The 21,122-nt window shown below is 42.2% G+C and overlaps 1 protein-coding gene across 2 annotated transcripts in view; it reads left to right on the top strand.

Annotated features, from left to right (window-relative positions):
- The first annotated feature begins 903 nt into the window (after positions 1-903).
- The window catches only part of LOC308119973 (uncharacterized protein), a 35,238-nt gene continuing 15,019 nt past the window's right edge, over positions 904-21,122 (top strand). The window contains exons 1-2 of one of the 2 annotated variants that reach the window (XM_080480302.1): positions 904-1,031; positions 12,476-12,776. In XM_080480302.1, coding sequence (XP_080336428.1) covers positions 12,500-12,776 — 277 coding nt within the window. In that variant the 5' untranslated portion in view covers positions 904-1,031; positions 12,476-12,499. Of the gene's footprint in view, positions 1,032-1,866; positions 2,000-12,475; positions 12,777-21,122 lie in introns of those variants that run through there. The other variant, XM_080480303.1, reaches the window with a different exon arrangement.

Genomic DNA, 21,122 nt, shown 5'->3' with positions numbered 1-21,122 from the left:
TTATTGTCACTGTAACAAAAACAATGGAATTCAGTTCGGCACTCTGCGTATTACCAACATTGAAAGCTAGATTATATGAAGCAATGTTAAATGCATATGAAAAAATATGTATGATTGAAAATATATACCAAAAAGAGAAGAGAGAAATGTGAACCTGAGATGTGAACATTATAACTTTTTGAGTATGTTTATGCCACACTGCAAAAAAAAAAGGTAGCCCAATTATAAGATATAAACACTACATTTGAGGAGAAAATTACTTTAAAACAAAGTACATTTTACTTGATAACGGATCTTGAAATAAGATTGTTAAATCTTGATCAAAGAATATACTGCAAAACCAAAATAAGTCACTAACTATTAAAACAAAACAAATTATCTATCATGTCCGAAAATAACATTTTAAATCTTGGCAAACACTAAATAATTTGCAGTGCAGCATGCTCTGGCATGTGAATATAAATTTATCCCAAGACTTATAGTCACATTCAAGTTTTAAGTTTGACTCATAGTTAAGTACAATTTATTTATAAGTTCTCAGTTCCTCGTCTGTTCTTTCCACAAATTATTGAGATAAAAAATAAGTTTCAGATAGAAATTCTTCATTGGAATAATATTGTACGCTCCTGACGTCCGCCTGCTGTTCCGCCCTTTCTCCACTAGATGTCCTCGGCGCTCTGAGCGTCGCGCCGTGCTCTCTTACCTGAGCGCGTCCTTTCTTCCTCTTCCTCCTCCCCCTCCTCCTCCTCCTCCTCCAGGTGGGACAGCCGCAGGTCTGCAGCAGCCTAAACTTCACTCCCGACGCCTCCTGTCTCCTCTTCAGTCCGCAGACCCGCAGCACTGACAGCAGAACGGACACGTCTGGTCCGACAGAGCGCGGCGGAGCCAACACGAGTCTCCGCGCGCCTCTTCACGGAAATGTTTCACCTGGAGTTTTCCGAGGGACGCTAAAAGTTTGGAGTCGAAGCTTTCCAATGGAGAGCGGGTGAATCCTCACATTTGGAATTTTTCTTTTAATATAGTTTCACAAGGTAAGAGTTAAACTCTTTTTACTTGTTACAGTTTTGAGTTTGAACAGAAAAATTACAACTTCACGCAGCCATTGGTGGACTGATGCCACACAAACTGTAAATGGTAGTTAAATAAAGGACAAACGGTGTCCTTCATTTAACTTGGTGTGACATAAACAAACAAACATACAGATTTGGTCAAGCAATGTCTCTAATTAAGTATTGTTTTTTATATAATGTAATCATATGAAATCATGTGCAGATTGCTGATGAGTTGCAGGAGGCTGAGTTGTGACATGGCTTGGAAAACTAGGTGTGGGAGATTTGCTTAACTTGGCCTTGAGGGATCAGCATAGGTAACTTAAGACCTGTAGAGCTTCTCTCAGCTATGGAGTCTGTGACAATGAACACCATTGTGTTGATTTCCCGTCAGTGACCCGGCAGCAAATGACTTGTTAAACAGCAGGGTGCTCCATGTCTGCACCCCATTATGGTATTAATGGACCCACTGCTTGCTGGTCAACGTGAGCGAGATAACAGGACCAGCACTGGAATCCCCCCCCCCCACCCACCTACCCACCCAGTCACCCAGTCGGTTTTTCAGCTGCATCTCCTGGACTTTGGACTGGGAGCATGATCCAGATCCAAGCTTTTCTAAAAACACTTTTTTTCCCCCACTTGTCAGGGTTGTTTTTGATCAGCTTCCATGGCCCTACAGGTGAGGCTGAGACAGAGCCATTTGTTTAGACAGGGTGTGTCACATACTGGTGCTCCTGCATTGCCAGCCTGCCTTGCCAGGGCTTGTTCCCATGGAGATTAGAGGTGTGTTATGTACTCACTGCAGGTATGGCCCGGTAGACACCCCAGATTGGAGGAAGAACAGGGTAGACGTTAAGTGAGAGAGGGGCCGACGACACAGGGATAAGGAGTGCATGAGGACCTTTAAACCAAAACCCTGATCTGTTTGTGGGAAATGGTGCAGCAGTCGGGTAGGTGCAACTTTTCCTCTTTGCTGTGGTCGCCCGAGTGCCAACTCATTGGAGGAAAGTGGAAAGCTGCTCAAGAAGGGGGAACAGTCGGTGTTGTAATAGACAAGAACACATGATTTAAGTGAGTGATGTCTGCGTGTCATGCAGGATTGCTGCAAGAGGAAGTGAGTGGCACACAGTACTGTAAATTGAAAAGGATTAGTTGATGAGTGAATCATCAAGGGGTCGTTATCAGCACGTCTGAAAAAATTCAATCAATGTCTAGAAAGGAAAAAAAAAAAAAAGAAGTTAGTGCCTGGCTGCAACCGAGCTTTACTTTCCCCTCCATGTATGCCTTGAGACTCCTTCTTTCTTTTCAAAGTTCGGCTCTGAAGTCGGGCCTCTTTTCTTCCAACTCTGCATTTTTCTTTGACAGTGGGCCACTGAGGCCGCTGAAAGCATAAGTGTTGTGACTGGGGCCAAGATGCACAGACACACCAGAGATGCCAGGGTGTATATTTAAACCCACCGTCCAGCTGTGTTTGTCCCCACAACAGTTTCTTTTTTGTCTGCGTCTGACCCGTCAGTTCAAGGGTCTTAAACTCCGAGGACGCCGCGGTCCAGACACAGAGCCCGGCATCTCCTGGACGCTTTACAGCCCAAGTCTGGACAAGCTGCTGTCTTCAAATACAGCACATGGAAAATGTCCATATATATATATATATATATATATATTTATTTATTTCTTTTCTTTTCTTTTCATAGAAAAACGTTAAACACAGCAAGTCAGTCCTGTCAGGCCTTTGTTTTATTGACTCCCGCTCAGTTAAAAGATTGATTTTAAGATTTCATTGTGTACCAATAAACCAGCCTCTACATCGTGACTGTAGATCCTTCTGTTTCGAAACTCCTGAACAAGCTGCCGTTACACGTTTAGCTTGCCTCAACAAATTGATCTCGAAAAAAACAAATTTTTACTTGCTTGTCATGCTGCTCAAAACTGGGAATGCTACCAGTTTAAAAGACATTTCGAATTTTACACCAATAAGACGACAATACCCAGCATGTTAATAGATATTTCACGTTACATTCGTGCACGTTTGATGTACAGCTATAACTTTGTTTTCTCCCGTTAACATATTTAACAATTGTTTGCGCCTACAAATCTTTGTAGGCGCAAACAGTCTATTTCACTCAAGTGGTGGGAAGGAACATTGTAATTAATGAGCAAAAACAAGATGAGAAGAATAATTTACTTGTGCACAAATGGAGCACAATTCTTAATCTCCTGGTTTAACCATGTTTTGTTTTTTTTCAATATTTTATTTTCATTTTTTCAAGACAAGACAACAAGCCTCAGATGCATAAAGTATCACCAGTCAGATATACACAAGTAAGCAGCATAAAGGGGAGGCAGAGAAAAACATTTACTAAAATTGGAACATAAGCTCAGTCAACAGCTATTGTATCTTGGCCTTTTCATAATGAGCAAGAAATGGATTCCAAAAGTTGGTAAAAGTGTTCATGGAGCCATGGCGGAGTCTTTCCATTTGTATTACAGATAACATGTCGGTGACTAGAGAGGAATGGGAGACTTCCATTCTTTCAGTATTAGTTTCTTTGCAACAATCAGACCCAGTTCCAGTGGTTGTGGCCTTGTAGCAGGGGCAGTCCCGATGGTTTGTGTGCAGCCAGAGGATAAGTCCAGCGTCGGGTTGGATGGGCGTTTTTATATGCTTTGGAGTAAAAGTCAAATATTTTTCTGGTTTAACCATGTCAAGATACCTTTTCTCCATAATGAAGTGGGATTTTTCTGCTTTCCCATTTACTCATAAATGCATAATTTACTCAGTTGTTTTATCTCTCTGTTGTGTTTTTTTTGTTTTGTTTTTTTATCTCAGCTCAACTTTAGTCGTACAGAATTTTAGTCACATGACCTTTGGGATGTTTACTAAACAAGAGGACAAATAGTGAGTTGATTAAGTGATTTTATTAACAAAAAGGCCCGGCAGCACTGACAGTATTTCAGTTTGTGATGGCATCAGTTCTGTTTCTATAGAGATCCAATATTACACAACAAACAATAATCCAGTGTACACTGCCACATATTATGACTCTGTCTTAAAATGAGTCCCATGTGCTGGACCCCATGTGCGAGACATTATCCATTTTCTTTCATGGTTCCGTCTCCTAGGCCACTGTATGGGGGGGGGGGGGGGGGGGGGGGGAGAAAGGGAAGAACAAGAGGAGGGGATGAGTCGAGGAGGTGTGTGTGTGTGTGTGTGTGTGTGTGTGTGTTGGGGTAGAGAGAACAGAATTGGAAAGAAGAGTTTCTTAGTCGGTAATTATCAATCGCTCAGGAATGCAGTCGCTGCTCTCAGCAGACAAGCTGCTGCATGGCTGCAGAGGCCTCACAGCACGCCAACCTGGATCCACAGAGCTCTGCAGTGCGCACGCACACACACACACACACACTACAACCTCACTGAACTTCGAAGCATTTTGGTTTATTTATGTCATCCTTGTCATGCAGCATTGTTGTCTTTTTAAATTGCCGTCATTGCCGAACAAGATCTTTTTCTGAAACCGTATCCGTTCAAGAGCAAACAAGTGCACCACAAATTGTCAGTAAGAGATTATCTTTCGGTCCAACTCCATTGCCACTGTGTGTTTTAAGATGATCGTTTGGTAAATTTGTCACGAGGTTTTATCTGAAAGCATTTCCTAAGTTTTATCTTGAACTTCTTGCAAAATGTTTATTTTTCTTTAAATTCAAAGCTTCTGAAATAAGTTATTAAAAGAAAGCGAGTCTTGATGTCGCTCTGTTGATGTGTGTGTTGTGCTGTAGGCACTGATGATGAGCAGCTATCGGCAGCCTGTCCAGTCTTGTAAATCAAGTCGTTCTCCAATCCAGTAAGAAAAATGTCTGATAAAATAGTAAACGCAGCAAAGGATTAAAGTCTTGGTAATTACTTTAAAAAAACAACATCTGCTAAACTCTGACTGAAATTCAAAAGAACCGGACTGAAGACTCACTGCTGCCACCTAATACACAAAAGTGGCATCACTTAAGTTTTCCATATTGCACCTTTTAATGTGGGCCGTCTTCGATGCGTGAGGACTCCCACTGAGCGCGCCCTCAAAATGATGCGATTAGCATTGTGCTGACTGTCTCTACTTTTAGTTGTTAAACCTCCTGAAGTCGTTTTGAAGTATTTCCATTTTGTCTCCCGGTAGTCCTGTCATTCATCACAGGCAATGTCTTGTACACTGTTTGTACATGAGTGTGCCGAGTTCTAGTTCAGACAAGGAAGCTTAAGTCTTCTCCCGGGTAGCAACGCTCTCTTTTGTTTGATAATGCCCAGAGAAAACGGCCAACGCCCTGCGCTCACTGATGCCTGCAGGTGCTGCACACTAACACCAGTTTTCTCACCGCTAAACCCTCGCTGCTTGGCTACAGAGTCAGTGTTAAAGCTTAAAGCTGTTATTTTCTAAAGTGACTGTCGGTGAAAAGCCTATTCTTCTCATTCTGTAGTCTGTTGTGGACACTGGAACAGACCCAAAACATCCTTCCTTCCCTCTTCAAAGAGGAGCATTAACCCCGCTAATCTGTTGTTCCCCTCTTGTATGGAGACTAACTGCGTTCACCCTGACCTTAACTTTGCCCTCTGCCGGCTGAGAGGCATGCCATGTGAAACCAGCAGCACAAGCCCGGATGTGAACGGCCTCCTGGTTACACTGCGCCAGTCCCAATTCAAACAGGCGGCTGTCGATATCGCTGCCACTCCCTCTTAACCCCCATGAGACAGCGTCTGCACCGTCAGCTTCTCTGTGTGACTCACTGCAGAAGTTACAGGGCCCCCCCCCCACACACACACACACACACACACTCAAACACTCCTACTAAAACTCATATTGCTCACATGCACCACAGAGACCAGAGGAAATATTCACATGAATCCCTTTATGATTGTTTGCAGCGTCTGTGGGTGTCTATTTAGAGAGCTGGATTTCTGCAGATTTTGAAGCATGACCTTGCATTCCAGCACATTTTCTAGTTGCTCCCGGTTTTCATGCAGATGCATATTTAATTGTCGTCTTTGGTGGAGCGTTTTCTGAGTGGACCCCCAAGCTGCTTCCAGGTCGAACAGTATGCCCCGTGGTTATCCAAAGCCTTGAACTTGCTGCAAACCTCTTCTTCTGACGGGTTGGTGGACCAATAATACTTTAAGTTATGCAGAAGAGGGACAGGAAACTTATCGGTTTGACGTACACTGAATGTAGATTTCACAGGAGTGTGGTTAAAAAAGATCCCCCCGTGTGTCACACACTGGATGTCGACAAAATACATTGACCAAATGTTTTTACTTTTAATTCATTAATCTTTATTAGTCTTCTTGGGGAAATTGCTTCTCTTCATTGAAACCATCCTGTTGATGGTTAACCTTAACTACACATACCAGGAGCAGTGGGCTGCCGTAGTGCAGCGCCCGGGGAGTTCAGGGTCAACGGCCTTCCTTGAGGTTTTACCCTGAGTGGTAGTTAGTCCAGGATGTAGAAACTTCTCCTGGTTTTAATGTAGATGCATCAACTCCAATATAGCGAGAGCAGGTGGTCATGGTCAGAAATCCACTTGGAAGTGGATTTGGCAAACCATGCCGCCCCAGGCTCTATTTTGCAGTTTCTCCTTAAAGTTTGCTTTATTATTGTAACATTCTTACCACTATGTGTTTCCCTAAAGGTTCATAAGGTTGGCTGGTTGATAGATTTGTGCAGTAAATGACCATGGAATCACAAAGCTACACAAGTTGCAAACAGTTGATTTAAAGTTGTTGAGTCCAGATTGTGCACCATTCTCTGTGGATAGGGTGCAAGAACTTTCCAGTCAGTGGTTCCAGCAAATATGACTTTTCAGAACCCTTTGTAAATTGTCCCATTGGTTACATCTCTATTTGTACAGTGAAAATAAATATATGGGCAACTCTGCTGAAAGACATATCAGCTTACTTTGTGTACACAAGGACTTTTAAGTGTTATTTTTAGATGCAACAGCAACTGGTGTTCCTTCTGTGTTTCACACAGGACTGTCAGAGACAGGCTGAATAAAACAAAGTATAAGATGCGTGAACCTGGATATGTTCATAGAGTATTCGCTACGGGCGAGGCAGGTGTTGGAGCCGCGCATATGTTGGCCAGCCGCTGTAAATGTGGAGCAAAGTCCTAGATTTGCTTTGGAATTCATGTCCCGCAGCTTCTCGACATAAAGCTGTCAGAGCCACACAGTCCAGATATGTTATTTCCAGGTATGCTGAGCCTCCCAGTTTATTTCCAGACAGTGTGTAAACTATTATCAGCACCCGTTTACCTCGTGCTGAAGTGTACACAACTGCTGCCAATGTCCAATAACCAGTCGGTGCGGCGGGTATTGACACAGTGGCGGTGAGGTTTGCAGTGTCGGAGTGGTATCTCCCGTTCAATACGAAGCCTGACGTCTTTTGTAAAGGATAAGTAAACAGCATGTTGGGACACATGCCTGCTCAGGCAGGATCGGGGCTGGGCTTGATAACCACAGCCGGTTTAGTGTGTGAGAGAAAAAGGCACATACACACTTTTCACATTGACAGTTTTTTTTTTTTTTTTTATAAATGATCTTAAGAATAAGATGGTACTCAGATGTGGTGGGTTGCAGATCCAAGGCCACAAATAATGATGCTGAATTTTTCTTTGTATATAGTTTGCGTATCACCCTTTAAAAACTGAGAGGTGTGGTTAGGGGTTTGGTAATTACTGGAACGATGAGGCAGCTCTATAATTAAGAGTCGAATGCTTTAGTTAGTTTCAGGCTTATTTATAGAGAGAAGGGTTGTGACTTTTTATCTAAATAATTCCATGAATCTGCAAATTGTAAAAGGAAACTGACCTCAGGAAATACACAAAGCTGTGTTTTTCAGAGGGTTGGGGTTCAGGGCAGGGTGAGGACACTCCACTCTGTGCGTCATCTCATTACATTTGTTTGCAAAACTGAAAATTGCTAGTTGTTTGGTGCAACCACAGCAACGGTGGCATGAGTCAGCTTCTCGTGGCCAGACTGCACAGACAGTGGTCCGCTGGGTGGTCCCCACCACATCCCAGAGTTCTTAGCATCACTCCGGCTCCTTTTGTGATGGAAGCAACACGAGGAGTTGTCGCGCTCGCAGCAGCCCGCCAGCTATAAACAAATGAACCGGCCCCTCTTTCTTAAGAGAGGCGTCTGATGATTGCCAGCTTACAGCAGATGCATGGATCTTACTCATGGCCAAATGACTGTAATTTGGAGCAGGAGAAACACAGGGCTAAGTGCAGGGAGAGGCCTCGTACTTCTCTCTCTCTCTCTCTGGTGGATACTTGGTCTTGTTATTGTCCTTTCACTACCACTCACTCTAACATCCCTTCACGTGCGCTGCAGTGCCAAACAACTTCAGCTTGTCTACATTAAGAAAACAAACTACTTCAAAAACGACCCACATGTGTTTAAAGTTTGGGAAAAGTGTTTTAAGAGTTCAAGTACTCATCTTAAGTCTGTCAGACAGAGCTGCATACTCTTAACATGAACTTGGATGGAATCCTCTCCCTCTGGAGAGACCGAAAGCTGATTTTTGACTGAAATATCTTCACAATCCCAAGTTGAATGGATTCCCAGAAGATGTGTTCATGAGTGACTTTTATTTATAAATCCAGAGTCGTTGACGGGTCAGAGTATTGATGGTCATTACATCACTGGGAGGGTCTCCGTGTTGTACACGAGACAGAAAAGTTTTCAAGACTCTGGGTTTAATTACCAATCTATGTTTCCGGGAATGTTTTCATTGCCGTTTGTTTGTGTTCTTTACAGGATATTTCTAAAACTTTTGATAAAATATAGCATTATGTAAAGGAAGAAGTGATTTTATTTCGGATGTGATCTGAAACATGTTCTGGATACCTAATCCATAAAATAATACATAGATTTATAATGTACTGTATATCCAGAGATCTTTAAGTGTCCGTAGACACCATTAGGAGTTAATAGCTGGAAGTAGGAAATACAAAACTTTAGAATCAGCGTGGAATCTGGATGAATGCTTCTCTGTTTTATGTGTCCTCAACTGAAGTATTTATATTAGACTTTGTTCATCAGCAGTGTATTTTAATTCCAAGTAAAGCAGCGCTCCCAACAGTCATGTGCTGAGCAACACAATCTAAACAAATAACTCAAAAACTCTCACATGAGCTACACATGCTCATGTCAAGTACTGACATTAGGTTCAATGCTGGATTATGTCTTTGGAGACATCGGGAATAATTCTGTAATGTGAGTCTGAGCGAGGCGTTTATATCCGCATACTGCTCTCACAGTTGTTACACTTTGACTTAGTGTATTTTCTTTTTATTGAAATAACTATCACCTTTTACCTACTTTTACCTTTCTTGATAGGATTTCTTCCCATAATTTACAGTTCTGATCAAAACGCCTCACAGCAGAAACGGTAGGATAGTCTAGAACAGGGGTGTCAAGTATATTTTAGTTTAGAGGACACATACAGTACATCCTAATTTCATCTTGAGCGAGGTGGACCGGTAAAGTAGTGCCATAATAACCTTTAAATTGAAACGTTTTTCTTTGTTGTGGTTCAGAGAATACGTGATGAAAATGTCTATATTTTCACAAAAACCAAACGATTAGTATGGAAAACACCCACAATATCAACATAAAGCCAATTCTAAAGAAACCCTCTGGTGCAAAATGCAGCGACATGTCCAATAAACTTCTCCTATCGCTGTTGCATCATGTATGTTTTTGCAAACTCACCCTGACATCATGGCTCTCAGGTGAGTTTGCTAGCAATGATGTAGCTAGCTTTCATGAGAGCGTCACCTTATGTTTGTTTGACTCCCCCTGATCTACATGGTGTTAAACTTCATTAGTTGTTTAAAAACTTGCTTCCATAATTTATATTTGTCATTTCGTTTTTACTGTGTTTGTCTTTGATATTGATTGAAGAACCAGTGTAATTAGTAGCCTGTGGGCTGCATGTTCTGCCCCTGACTGTTCAATTGTTCTTGCTACAGTAAAAAAAAACGGAGTTGTCTGAATGTGTGTTCCTAAAAAGTTTGATGATAATGAGCTGTTTTGGAGAAGTGTCATTTGTGAGCCTCACAGAACATGACGCATTTCTTTGTGGTTTGACTCCATGTCGCATCGCGGGGAAGAAAAGTATTCTCGTATGAGAAATGTTTGGCAGTGTTGCTCGCACGTTGCTAAAATCTGCTGGCACTGTTTTCCATGCATGACTGAAAAACACACCATGGCAGCCAGAAAGTTTTATGGACTCTCTCAACAACACCAGGGAGTCGTACTCCCACCTCTCCTCGTGCTCTGACCTCTGTCATCCAAGGGGCTTGTTCCTGCTCTTAGCCAGCGATTTTGGAGATAAATATCTCATAAAGTTTTGCAGCTGGAAGAAGAATAGGCTAAGCTGGAGATCTTCTGGAGTGAGGTGTGCAAATCTGCCTAAAAGAAGGCAACATGAACTAGGTGAGGTTTGTAGGAGGGAAGCAATAGGATGGTAACAGGCTCATTCGCTGAAACCCCCCCCCCTTAAAAAAAAAAAAGTGGGAAGACAATGAAAACTGAAAACGTGGCACTAACGCTACTACACTGATATATGAACGGAGACACTTCAATAAGAAACATCTCTGTGCACATTTGTTGCTATTTCAGTTCTCCATTCTTCTTCCAAGTGCCCTGTTGTGCCTGTATGTGAAAGAGCGCGAGCATTCGGGTGCGGCTTGGTGAGTTATGACTCCATGTTGTGGAATGAAGGGAGCGGTGCCAGTTCTTTCTTTGCAGATCTGTTGAGTTTGGTTTTTGGATGGGGGGGGGGGGGGGGGGGTCTGTGTGCAGCACCCACAAACGTATAGACCAAGCCAAAGAATTAAACCACAACGATATTAAAACTATCGACACATACGTGATGTATTTGTCAAGCGTTCATGGTGTTTTATGAATAACACCTTTTAGTGTTGCTCTAAGTTTAGATCTGAAGGAGCAAAAAGCTTGAGAATAATGAGCTTTCAGTAGTCGGCTACAGTCATTGTTGTCAGGACACTGATTTTAGCAGCTTTTTGAGTCGAAAGGCTTCTTTTCTTGCAGATATCTAAAGGCCGGCACACACTACAGGATAATCGGACCAATTCTAGTCCCGATCTCCCCGTCCCAGGCATCGGGAGCACAGGCCCGATTGTTGGATGTCTGCAAAAAAACAAAATTGTGTCTGATTTTCCTGTGTTTCCTGGGAGTGTTGAGCGATTTTGTCAGGTCCGATCCGCTCGGAAGGAGAGATTGGCGATACTGAACATGTTCAATATTTGCTCCGAGAAATTCTGTAGTGTGTGTTCTGATCCGAGAGGAGCCTGGCAGCAGTGATGTCATGAGTAGCGGTATGAAAACCAACCAGGCTGAAAACATCACTGTTGCTACAGCCAAAGCCAGAAAGTTCCCAACTTGTTAACGCCTGACTTCATGAGATTATACGATATTAATTCATTGGACAATAAAAGCGGACCTGCATGGCACTGTGATCACTCAGTTTCACTTTATTATTGTTCACTGTTCTTCTTTAACTTTATATTTTCCATCAGTTTGTTTTGAGGCTGTTTCCCCGGTGAGAATGCATTTTGTGGTGGGATATTAATTCCTCACTGTGACTGCTGAGTAGATGTGCGCTCCATAGATTCACGTTTCATTCATGACCATTATTATTAACCTCATTATTACAGGTCAATTATTGTAAAAATAGGCAGGTCATTTTCCAAGAGATCTTATTGGTCAGTCACCTTCATTCTCTGTTCCGGAGTTAAACATCAGAGTACCTGGGTGATTTATCCCGGTAAGAAGTGAATCTGCTTCGCAGTACAGAAATCCCAGGGTTAATCCTGAACTTACCTCGATAAAAGAAAATCCTTAGTCCAGAGGTTGATTTGGGGCAACATGTTTGTTTACATCGAGGTGCCGTGTTTTACACTGAAGTCACATTTGACTATGCAAGATTTGGAATATTGAGCGTGAAGAACATATACCTATATATGTGTATGTTGCAGAGCCTGATACTCTGCTGAACAATCGGTTAGTGATCTGGGAAGATTTAAAAAAAATCCTGTTGTCTGTGCCAGGCTTTAGATGCTGTAATTTCCAGGATCACAATAACATGGTTGGGTTTTCTTAAATAACCCTGATTACACACAATGGCTGGGATAAGTTACACTTGTCCAACTTCTCCCTGATGGATGAATTACCTCATTCAAGCTTCAAATTTCCTTACAATACATTTGATGCTTGGCTGGAGTTGTATACAAATGTCAATCACTCCTTGAATATTACTACTCATTGAGCTTTAGTATACACGTGGCTTTAAATGAGCACTGACATTTCATTCTGCCTCTCCTCTCCTCTCTGGTCTGTTTATCTTGTTTTTCCAGGGCGTAGCTCTAGTGTGAGGTGGCATGTCAAACCGGGACTCGCTGGGCTTTGGGGACATGGTTCCCCAGGATGTGGTCGACATCTTCGCCCATGAGAAACCAGGGAAAAATGGGCGGAAGAAGCGTAGTCGCTCTCTGGGCCGGGCTCTGGGCTGGTTGAAGGGTAAGAGGAGGAAGGATCACGAGTCCAACCGGCACGGTCTCAGTCCCTCTCTGGATCTGGCCTTGGACCTGCACCCTGCCGGGCATAAAGGAGGACATCGGTCTGGAAAGCAGGCCCACGGAACGGGAAACAGCCATGGTAAGAGCTCACAGCATATTATACTTTCTGCAATTTAACAAATAAATCCATAGTCTGTTACTGTCTAATCCCAATAAAGTCATTACTGTAGAATTAAAATCGAACTTAAACATTTGATGTTTGATTTACTGCTGAAGTGATTTATAAACAAAGAAGTTGAATCCTATAAATTGTGTGATTGATGCTTGTCGGTCATCATAACCCTTATTTCACTGCATGAGTGTTTCAAGTGTCACCTCAGGAACTTCATGATAACACATTGAGCCTAATAAGTGAAAAAGATATTCGCCTTTTGTGCAGCTACCGTGATATTTAGGCACGCTTCAGTTATCTTTTGAGATGTAGGATTGTACATTGGTGTGATTCTGCTTCCAGGTGTGCTGAGACAAATGGCAGTACAAAAATGTGCTAAATAAAACAAATACTAATTGTATTAAAACACACATTTCAAAAGATCTGACTCCTATCTGAAAAATAAGGATAAATTCAAACTATAAAGTAACTTCTAGTGTGAAGCCATGGTGGATGAGACAAAAAGAAAGATGTATACAAATGAAGAAATACAATACTTGGTTAATATTTGTTTTCCATTATTTCTGGAACCATAACCTGAAAATTACAAAAAAAAATAATGGGTAAATTGATCTTGGTATTTGCTCTTATTAGATCATTTGAGATAGTGTTTATTTATTTATTTTTTTAAGTTCCTGTTGAGATGAGCCGATATATACATATTTAAAGAACAAAAAAACATATTGCATGCATTGAATACCGCTACAGCTTTGAGAATGTATCAGACCTCAGTGTTTCTAGTCGTAGTTCCTCAATATGATAAGATCATCTTTCTGTTCTTACATCATATGTTGAGTTTGGCTTAAACTGCTTTTCCCACCTGGATGATGTAAACAAAGACTCACTGTAGCACTACCTGTCAGTCAGTTTGTCGTCTGTCAATCACTGCTACTCCTAAAATATTGACAGCTGTGCTTTGCAATGATGTCTTCATTTAGTTACAGTGCTATATAATGGGCACTGACCAAGTGATTTAACATCACAGGGGGGGGTAATACCCCCATCTTTAACTTTAATAGGGTTATGAGACCCTGAAACCCCCACACTTTGTTCTTATGAGCATCTGTAGGCCCCGTTTACATGGCGTTTCAAGTGAAAACGTGTTGTTTTGACGTTTTCGTTTCAAAGAAGTTTTTTCACTACGATGTTTCGAAAGCGATGTCCTTTTATTGAAACGGCAGAAACACTGAAAAATATTTAGCTGGAAGACTCGGCCTCACGTTGGCACTGTTTGTTTTTGTAATGAAACCACAACACGTGCACGTAGAGAACAATACACTATAAACATAAACAATGGTGAGTACATGCACATAGAATAGAATAGAAATGCAGTGAAATGTTGTGACGGCAACCTCAGTGACGGCAGTAAAAAAAAAAAAAAAGCACACAATAGTAGAAAATACGAGGCTATGGAGAGGTAAAATATAAATATTTAATTATTAAAATATTAACAACCATGTCTAGGAGGTACAAACAGAAGTATTTACAAAAGTAGTGCAGACGGCAGCAGAGCAGCTGTGCGAAGACAATGAAGTTGGATTGTTAATCCCGGTGACACTCGACCATAAAACTACCAAGTCCCAGGAGACTATGGACTGAGTCATGACACTCTGGAGGCAAACAGTGTTATTGTCCATCAACTTCCGCAGAATAACTATTTACAATGGCTATGATGCGCATGCACAGAAAAGCTGCGTTTTCCCCCGTTTCCATAGTGACCATTGGAATGTTTTCGAAAGGTCCCATCTTGGAAGCTGTTTTCAAAAAGTTGTGTTTTCAGTGGCTCCGAGCACCATTGTTGTTTAAACCCAAAACACGACAAAAGTCTCCCGTCGTCATGTGACTGTATTTTGTAAATGGGTTCTAACCTTTAGAAGTTTAAGTTAATGGTGCCTCGGTTGGAGCAGTGTGGTGTCATCGCAGGTGAGCAGGGAGAAAGTGCTGGGAACCAGTTGAAAACCCTGCTTCTTGGCTCCCAGGCATGGGTGTTTGTTCAGTGGGGAGACGTTTGAACGCACCGACTCACCTTTTTGACCTGCAGCTCACTTTGCTGAGAAAAAAAATGAAAAAATCTGTCCGTCCCCGTTGGGTGATACCGTCTCCGGCCTGCGTGCTCTTCAGGTTACACACAAGGTGAAGGTCTGCACCGTGGTCACTTTTCACAGAGATGATGGCGTCTTTTTACTTGTGAGTGCAGACATACGCCCACACAGTCAACAGCTCAAGTAAAAGCCAACTCCTCTACAAAGAGAGAGAGAGAGAGAGAGGAAGAGAGAGAGAAATCACACTCTCCTAAGAAACTTGAAGCCCGTCTCTGACTTTTCCCAGCGTTGTGCTCCGCGGATCTTGTTCGAGCTTGCAGAGGCACACTCGTATATCAACATGCTTGTTGTGGACGGTTTTGTTTTCCCGAGTGGTTCGGTGTGAACTGTATGTACCTTAGTTTTCTACTGAGCTTAATCACACCTAGACAAGCCATAAGCCCTGAAACACAAACACCCAAAACCTTGTTTTAGTGCGTTGGCTTTGGCGAACACACAAGAGTACAAACGGTGTTTAGTTGCTCGGGGGTTGTTTTATGTGTGTTTGTTTGGCAGCACTTAAGCAGTCTTGGCTAATTACTTGACACACAGACGTGGCTCCTCCCGTTTCTTTTTGCCGCCGCTTCCCGTCGTGGAAGCCCCGATCTCTGTTGGTTCAGCAGGAAAGCTGCCGGGGATTTCCGCGGGATTCATGCTCTCATCGTCAAACCGAACCCCTCAACAGCAGATGTATATGTATAGACACGTTTTCAGACAGTACTGCGATTTAAGGGAGGCGATGAACGCACGAGGAAAGCACGTCGGTAATGATGAGGGCCTGTGTTGGTGCACTACACCGAATCTGCAGTCATTGTGCTGCTTGCAGTTGCCCGTAGCGGTTTAGAGAGAGGATTTTGTTTGAGAATGTATTTCTCCGTGGCCAAGGTCGGCTCCGAGGCTCACTCCCACATCGGGTCCTCCACCTTTACTTTGAGTGCCTGCGCTGCATTAGAATAGAGAACAAAAAATGCACAATTCTGAAGTTTAAATCAACTTTATTCAGATGACAATCACAGCTAATATATCATTTAACTGTATACGAGATGCCTCAAGGCAGCAACCCTTCAGGCTCCCAGAATGATATAACCTGAGATTTACAAGCCGAGGAATAAACACGTTGTGTATGCTGTACAGATTGTTGGTGCTGGCAACGAGCACTGCGAACCAGGTGGAGTTTGGAAATTCACAAAATGTGTCCATAAGAGGTTCGATCACGGCAACGAGATGCAGTGCAGCCCACTCGCCTAGAAAGTTGAATACCTCCTGCTAAGCCCCCTGATGATGATGATGATCTGCAGTGATGCCAGAGGGGCCTCCTGCCCAGTAACTGCCTGGTATGACGGGCTCGGTGCCAGTTCATTAAAAGCTATGCCAGGACTGTTGCAGTGAGGGAGGAACAAGGGGTTCTGTTTTTCTGACCCCTTCACTTGTACGGTTTCACATCGCACTGGTACACATGGAGGCCATGATGCTGCAGGTATGAGAACAGGATGTAAGGCTGAGACTGAGAACATTGACATGCTGATCAGAGAGAGTGGCACTGCACCTTTTTTTTTTTTGTTTTTTTTAATGCATGTCAAAACAAGCCTAATGTTTTACAATTACTTCTTCTCTTTTCCATAAGTGATGATAATAAGCTTATATTTAGTTTCTGTCCTTGTCTCATGAAAAGGGAAGCTTGATTATTATCTCAGTTAATTTCTTCTTCTTTGTCTCTCTCTCCACCATTTTTATCTTTGTCTCCTCCATTGTTGTCTCTTTCATCTTCTTTCTTCTTCATCTTCATTGTCCTCACCTTCATCTTTATCTTCCTCTTCTACTTTGTCTTCCCTCTCTGCGCATTTATCTTCATCTTGGTCTTCGTCTAATTCATCTTTGTCGTCTTCTTGATTGTCTTCCTCTTCATCTTGGCCTTCTTCTTCATCTTAATCATCGTCTTCTTTGTCTTCTTTATCCTCTTCTCCATCTTCTTCATCTATTGTTAATATTGATCGATTCCTCCTTTACCCAAAGTTTGTTTTTCAGACACTACTACTGAGAAACCTCTTCGAATAACTTTGCAACTACAAGATAGTCTGAAGGACATTTTGTATTTAGAATGACTACTATTGTTTCTGCCTCGGATTTTAGCTGAAAAATATGAGATTTATGTGAAAAAAGAGCTATCTATAGACCTTAAATACATTACAATCTGCCCTTTTCTTGTGAATTCTAAGTTTCTTACTCTTAAGATCAACTCCCAATAATGTTGTTTCCTGAAGAAAAAACGAGCCCTGGGAAAAACCACTATTTATCGCGCACTATCATACGCGGGAAGTTCGTCCAGTCAACTGCGATCGCTTTCACACCAGATTCAGGCTGGACTGCAGCCGAGATCGCCTCTTTACGACTCTTTCAGAGCAGCCTATAGTTTAGTTTCACTTTCACGCCAGCGCAGTCGCAAATCACTCGGATTGAAAACTCGACTCGAATGACCTGAATACAGCCGGTGTGTGAATCCACTGGTGGAGTTTTTTTTTGTTTTGTTTTTTTAGCTGGCGAAAAGTTGTTTTTATTCCCCTTGTCATGGGGACGACACCACTTCGTTTTGCAGAGCTCTTTCTTTTTCTTTTTTTTTTTTTTTAGGCTGAGCGTCCGTTCCCCTGAATCTAAAATAATCTCACATTACTCCTGAACTGTGTTTCTATATAATTAATTCAACCAGCTCTGCAGACACAATTATTACTCGCTCCACTCTGGAGCTTGTTTGCCGTTGGTGGGCGGATGCTATTGCAGATGATTTGTGAACAATGATTGACGTATTTGTCAAATCACTACACATCATGACTTGACTGTATTTTTTGACTAACTGCCCGTCGTCCTCGGTACTGTCGATGCTCATTAGTTTGGCCCATATTTACACTCTGCCTTCAGCTGGTGATGAAACTGAATAAATAGTCTCACTGTCAACGCGTCTGAGAACTTGATCTGTTTTCATTTCAGTTTTACTTGATGACTGTGCAGGTAGAACTAGAGTCTGTGTTTGGGAGGAGCGTCCGGACCTCATGGAGGATTATCTCATGACGATGTACTTTTGTAAACAAAGCCGGTGGAGTTTGACCGGGACGATCTGCACAGCCGTGGTTTTGGATGATAAACGCTAAATGGTGGATTTGTCATCGTGACAAACCCTTTTTTTTTTTTTTTGCATAGTAGTTGAGATAAACGAACCACATTTTTCCTTGAGTGGTGATCTGTCTTCAAAAGTTAATTCACTTCCTTTTATCTGATGAGTTAAAATGTTAATGTGGGTTTGAGCACACCTGTCGACCTGTGATTAATGTCTCGGTCTACTTGATCCTGTGTAAAAGTAGACGACTGGCTTCTCTTACACTCCTTGGGTTTTCTTTCTATTCCCTTTTTTTTAAATGGAGACGGGCTTGCTGAAGACTTATTAGGTCATACAGAGCCAACAAGGCTTGCTCAGGAGGTCACCTGTACACTCAACACTCCCTCAAATTCCTGACATTCCTTACCTTTAAGATACTTCTTTGCGGAAGCTCAAAATAGGGAGTCCTTTGTGTGAGTGTGTGTGTGAGTTTATGTTTGCCTTGCATGCCAGGTCCAGATTATATGAGCCATTAAATGTACTTCCTTTGTTGAGTTTATAGCTGCATCCACGGGTTGTTCAACCTCAATGTACTCACTGTATCTCCTGCCTGACTTTCTTATCGTTGTGCTGGAAGGCCCTGCTCGGGAAAGCAACTTTGTGAAGCATTCAAGCCATTGTGACATGAGTTTAGATACAGTTGTACAACAGATATGTGGATTTCACGGGTTCATGACCAGGTCAGATTTTTGAATGGGACCCTTTAGATCACTTTACAGGTGTGAAAAAGGAGAAAGGAGAGGGAGCAGGAAATGTGTTCACAGATGAATCAGAAAGAACTGAAAGTTTTTAGGAGCACATACATATCTAGTTACGAGCTTTCAGACTGAAGAGCGTTGAGGAATAAAAGCACGAAAGAGAAGAACGACATGCAGTAGATTTTTCATTTAGGGAAAATGAAACGTCCCTTCAGGGACACAACCGTCTTTTTGGAGATTTCTTCATCACCTACACAGAGAACAGAGTCAGACAAACAGGATTATGGGAGATGTATTTTGGTGACGGCCACAAGTCAAAGTTCAAAGACTTTAGCCTTCGCTCATCCATCATCTTCAACAGTGTCGAACATACAGCCCAGTTTGATATCAATTGGGTGAAAATATGATATTCAAATGTTTTCTCTTAGTTTTATGTAAAAGAAGAAAGTACATCGAGAACATTTTAACGTTAAATGTTTTTGTGTTTTTTTTTGTTTTTTTTTACAAATGAATATATTTAATGAAGAACTGAACAGTGCATCTTTCTGGATCTTTCCTCAGAGTGTTTCTCCTGACTAATGCCGGCTAAATCTTTTCCGAATCCAGCAGCCATGAGCCGGCATGTTTTTACATGTCCCCTCTCATGTTAAGGCTCGAATGCTAACGCTGTTTCACTAGTAGCTTTAACTGCAACACCGATCTCTTGACTGCCAGCATTGTCACTATCTGCTCATCTCGTCGTAACGCAGCGTTTCCCCCCCCGAGGACAAATCAGAAACAGCGGGCCAGATCGGACATATCTCGGACTATCTTGTTCGCTATCAACTTATTCCAGGGGAGTGTTGCAGTGGGAGAGACACAAAGGACTTGTACATGCACAGCTTAGCCATTTATTTGGACGTCATGCATGAACGGGAGTGTAATAGATTCATTGTTGAAATGATGCCACGTCTATGACAGTAGGTGGCGATATGCACTCTTTCAGCTCGTAGGTATTGGACAGTTTCAGGTTGACTCAAAACTAAGGTGACCAGAGTTCTGAAATTAAAATCAGGAATGTTTTCAGCATGATGTTCAAAAATAACTTGAATTAATATATTTTGACAGAAATTCAGCTTCTATACAATTTATATCCTGTTCAGGGTCGCAGCTTCTGAGAGTAAAGTCTTATAATAGTTAGGGACGTTTTTTCGGGCACAAATTTAACCAGGGACAAGTCGCCAAAATCAGGAGCAGGAAGTCTTGTCACCTTCTCTACAATCGGTCTGCCGGTTTCTTCAGTTTCAGCTCTATTTAATGTTTTCACGTGTCGCTGGGGTACATTAGCCGAACAACTCGTCTCGTTCCAGTCCATCTGCTCTGTGTACATACAGAGTCGATTGACTTTTATCTCATTATCTGGGTTTGTTAGACCTCCCAAAAACTATTGCTTTCATACGTCGATTTCTCTCGGACTTAAGTAAGAATTGAGTTTATTTACTTGTCATGCAATTTTAGTCACAGAGATGCACCTTTCCATGCACACATTCATTACCTGCAGCCAATTCAGAGTCATCAATCACGTTGACGGACATATTTTTAAAGCCGTTCAGGGAGAGCATGTAAACACCCCACACAAAGGCCCTGGCTCCGATCTGGACACGTGTCTCTTTCCTGATGGCACAAACCACTCCGGCAAAGTAATTTAAAAAGAAAATTTTTTTCTTACCATGAATGACTTTTTGTGACACTAACAATCACTCATTATTCAAGGGCAGGAAAACAGGTTTGCGAAATCTGACTCTGGAGTTTCACTCGTCTTTATCATGTTTTTATCAAGTAAAACGCCACAATGGAGCAGAAGCAATGTTGGTTATTGCAGTGCAGTGGGGATTTCTGTCCCTCTCCCTGTTCTGTTAGGGTTATAGACTTCTATCAAATAGATTTTTGGGTTTAGTGGGCTTTTACTTGAGGTTAACCTGTTGCTGCTTTGCTGTCTTGCTCCGTCTGCATTACGTACTTGAGTTTCATGTCAAGTGCTTCTCATTCCTCGCAGTCTTCTAATGTTCACTGTTCCCGAACAAAGTGGGGCCGACCGACGAAAACCACAGTCGTTATTCCTGTAGTCGTCTGACATTGTTCCAGTCCTGAGACACGCGGCCGTTTCAGTGGTTTCGCACCAGCTGAACAGGCGGTCGTCACATTGAGGAAAAAGTTTGTGGCAGGTCTGAGGAGAGATGTTTGGAAAGGTTTGTGAGTCACCATTCATGACTACTCTGCAGTTAAATCTCGCAGTTTTGGCGTAGTGGTGCTCTTTTAAGATGCCTTTTGTTTAGTTGATCTTCCACAGCATTGTTGAGTAAAAAGG

The sequence above is a fragment of the Lipophrys pholis genome (assembly GCF_963383615.2).
Source record: "Lipophrys pholis genome assembly, chromosome: 14".
Taxonomy (NCBI): domain Eukaryota; kingdom Metazoa; phylum Chordata; class Actinopteri; order Blenniiformes; family Blenniidae; genus Lipophrys; species Lipophrys pholis.
The sequence above is the reverse complement of the archived record's forward strand: the minus strand, read 5'-3'. Positions and strand labels throughout refer to the sequence as shown.